Source organism: Limulus polyphemus, unplaced genomic scaffold, assembly GCF_000517525.1.
Source record: "Limulus polyphemus unplaced genomic scaffold, Limulus_polyphemus-2.1.2 Scaffold3027, whole genome shotgun sequence".
In the NCBI taxonomy this organism is placed as follows: Eukaryota; Metazoa; Arthropoda; class Merostomata; order Xiphosura; family Limulidae; genus Limulus; species Limulus polyphemus.
In genome coordinates this window covers 22140-24631 of record NW_013668637.1, presented here as the reverse complement: position 1 = coordinate 24631, position 2492 = coordinate 22140, and the positions used below count along the sequence as shown (strand labels likewise).

General features: G+C 29.8%; 1 protein-coding gene across 1 annotated transcript in view; it reads right to left on the bottom strand.

Moving 5' to 3' along the window:
• Positions 1–2492, bottom strand: part of LOC106468498 (serine/threonine-protein kinase mTOR-like) — a gene marked incomplete at its 5' end in the record, with an annotated part of 108081 nt that overhangs the window by 86070 nt on the left and 19519 nt on the right. Inside the window, one exon of the mRNA XM_013928928.1 lies at positions 1065–1227. Coding sequence (XP_013784382.1) covers positions 1065–1227 — 163 coding nt within the window. The remainder of the gene's footprint in view (positions 1–1064; positions 1228–2492) is intronic.

The window sequence follows — 2492 nt, the reverse complement described above, 5'->3', positions numbered from 1 at the left end:
TTTTTTTATGACCCCTATTTGCAGGTTTTTAAATTACCAATTTCTTATTTATCTTGTTTGCTGGCTTTTTTTATGCTCAACTATGGACAAAGGATTACTTGATATGGTAGCTAACTTTATACATTGTAATGATAATAAACATAGCTAGTAACTAGCTGAAACAGTTCATGGTGATTTACTGTAGCTATGGCTTATTTGATTGCATTAGTTAGAGATGTAAAATGTTAAGTTGCAGCTGGAGATTGTCATGGAGATTTGTTTGATAATATAGTAATATAGTGAGCATTTATAGTTTCTGTGTAACTAAAATTTCTATGTATATTACATAGCAATGGGCAAATATATTCTTAGACCTTTGTGTATTTTAAAGTCATTTTTCAATGATTGCATGTAATGTAATTTAATATTATGTGTATAGATTTTTTTTACTCATACATACTTCATACATAATATAGGGGTTGGCTCCCTAAAGACACCAATTGTATAGTGTACAAAGATTTAAATATCTACATGTTACAGTCTACTAATGTTCATCTATTACTGGCTGGTAATTCCTGTTTCACTCTGTATTTAAACTTTTTAAAGGAACATTGGATATTGGTAAGAAAGCTAACTTTAAGGGATAATGATAACATTGTTTATACTAGAATTATTAATGTTTTTAGCTTACGTAAAATATAGAGGCAACAAATCAACTTTTCAATACCCCTAAAACCTTTACAGTACTTTATTTAGTGTTCTACAAAAGGTTTGGTTGCAATATACCAAGCCGTATTTGTTGTAGGCTGGCAGAAGAATAATAATTTGGAGAGGATTTTCTTTTCCTTGTAAGTCTAATGTGCATTCTTTTTTTGTGCATTTTTATGTGTGTACAGCCTTAGCAGTGAATAGTAAAGGTTTTAAAGTGTTGTTTGAACAGAATCTTTACTGTTTAAGGTGCTTTGTGCTTGAACATTCTATCAGAGTTTTGTGCAATTCCTTGTGATCCCTATTATGAACCACTACTTTAGTTCATGATACTACAATTTTGCAAAATCTTTGTCAAAATATTCTCACATATTTACCTTTTCACAGTGCTCCATAAATTCTGCCAAGTTCAGTAAGGTATGAGTAACCTCAGGAATTTCTTGAGTGTTCAGAGCCTGTTCAAGACTTCGAATTAACTCTCCCTGTTGGTCTTTATGGAGTTCAGTCCAGCAGCTTAAGAAAGCTGCATTGAAGAGATCCCTATTAAAACAATAAAAGAATATTACCCTTTAGGAACAGCTAGGAACTACTAAACTTTTTTTTATCCATGCAAGTAGATACAAGACTCAACTGGACGAGACTTTTTCATTTTATAAATCACAGTAACTGAATTTCTGAATGCTCTACTTAAAAAAGAAAAACAAAAAGTCAATTAAAGACGTTTATGCAAGAAAACACATACTTCAAAAATCTTATGTTCATCAGCACAATTCAGCTGTACAGAAAATTTTGTTTATTTTGATTACTCATAAAATGTTTCCAGATAATTTATTTCATTCATTGAAAAAACAGAATTTCTACATTGAAGTAAAAATACATAAAGAAATTCATGCAAGTATTATAACAAAGTATTTTTTAATTGATAGGCCACTATAATATAAAATAATAAACTATTTTCTTGCATTTGAACTGATCATCAAGAAAGTGTTTTCATACGATATTAACCCTATCAGCACGGGTATCCTTTACTGTGCATGATAAGGTTTTTGTGTATTACATTCAAATTTTATTAAACTACTTTTTGTTTATGTTATACCAATTATTATAGCATAAAATCATAGCTAATAATCCATATTTTAATAGTATATAAGTTTTAAGTTCTTAATTCTATAAGGCAATATTTTAAGAAATACTGAATTTCCCCTAGTGTGACATTTTCTCTAGGTATCTTCTCTTCTCTATTTCATCCATCACCCCTCCAGTAACTATGAAATTCAACATAAATTACTCACTATAAAATCATCATTGCTCAGAGAAATCATAGTTTTTATAGCCTTAAATTTTGTTTGATTACAGAGTTATAAAATAGAAAATGAGACCCCTCTTGCCACACCCACCTGTCACATCCTGTCTTTAAGGATTTGTTAATAGTTTTCTCTCTCACCTTTAATTATATATTACCTATAACCACTATAAAGCCAAGGTTTTCATCTATCAAATAACATATTCTATTACATTGTCTTCTGAACACAGAATAGCCAATTTCACTTGTAATACAACTTTGGTTCCCAAACCACAACAGACTAGCTTGGATGAATTTGTAACATCTCTTGTTGCATAGTTAGAAAGCCAGAAAAATATTGATTGTTAGAGGAAATTGTCTGCTTTTTTGCATGTTATTATTCTATTTTCTTTGGTGCTTTATTTAGTTAAATAAAAATTATTTAATGCACTACTACTATTAGTATAAAAAAAGTGGGGCTAAGTGTCATCAATAATCGATGACAAAAAAAGCACGAATATCC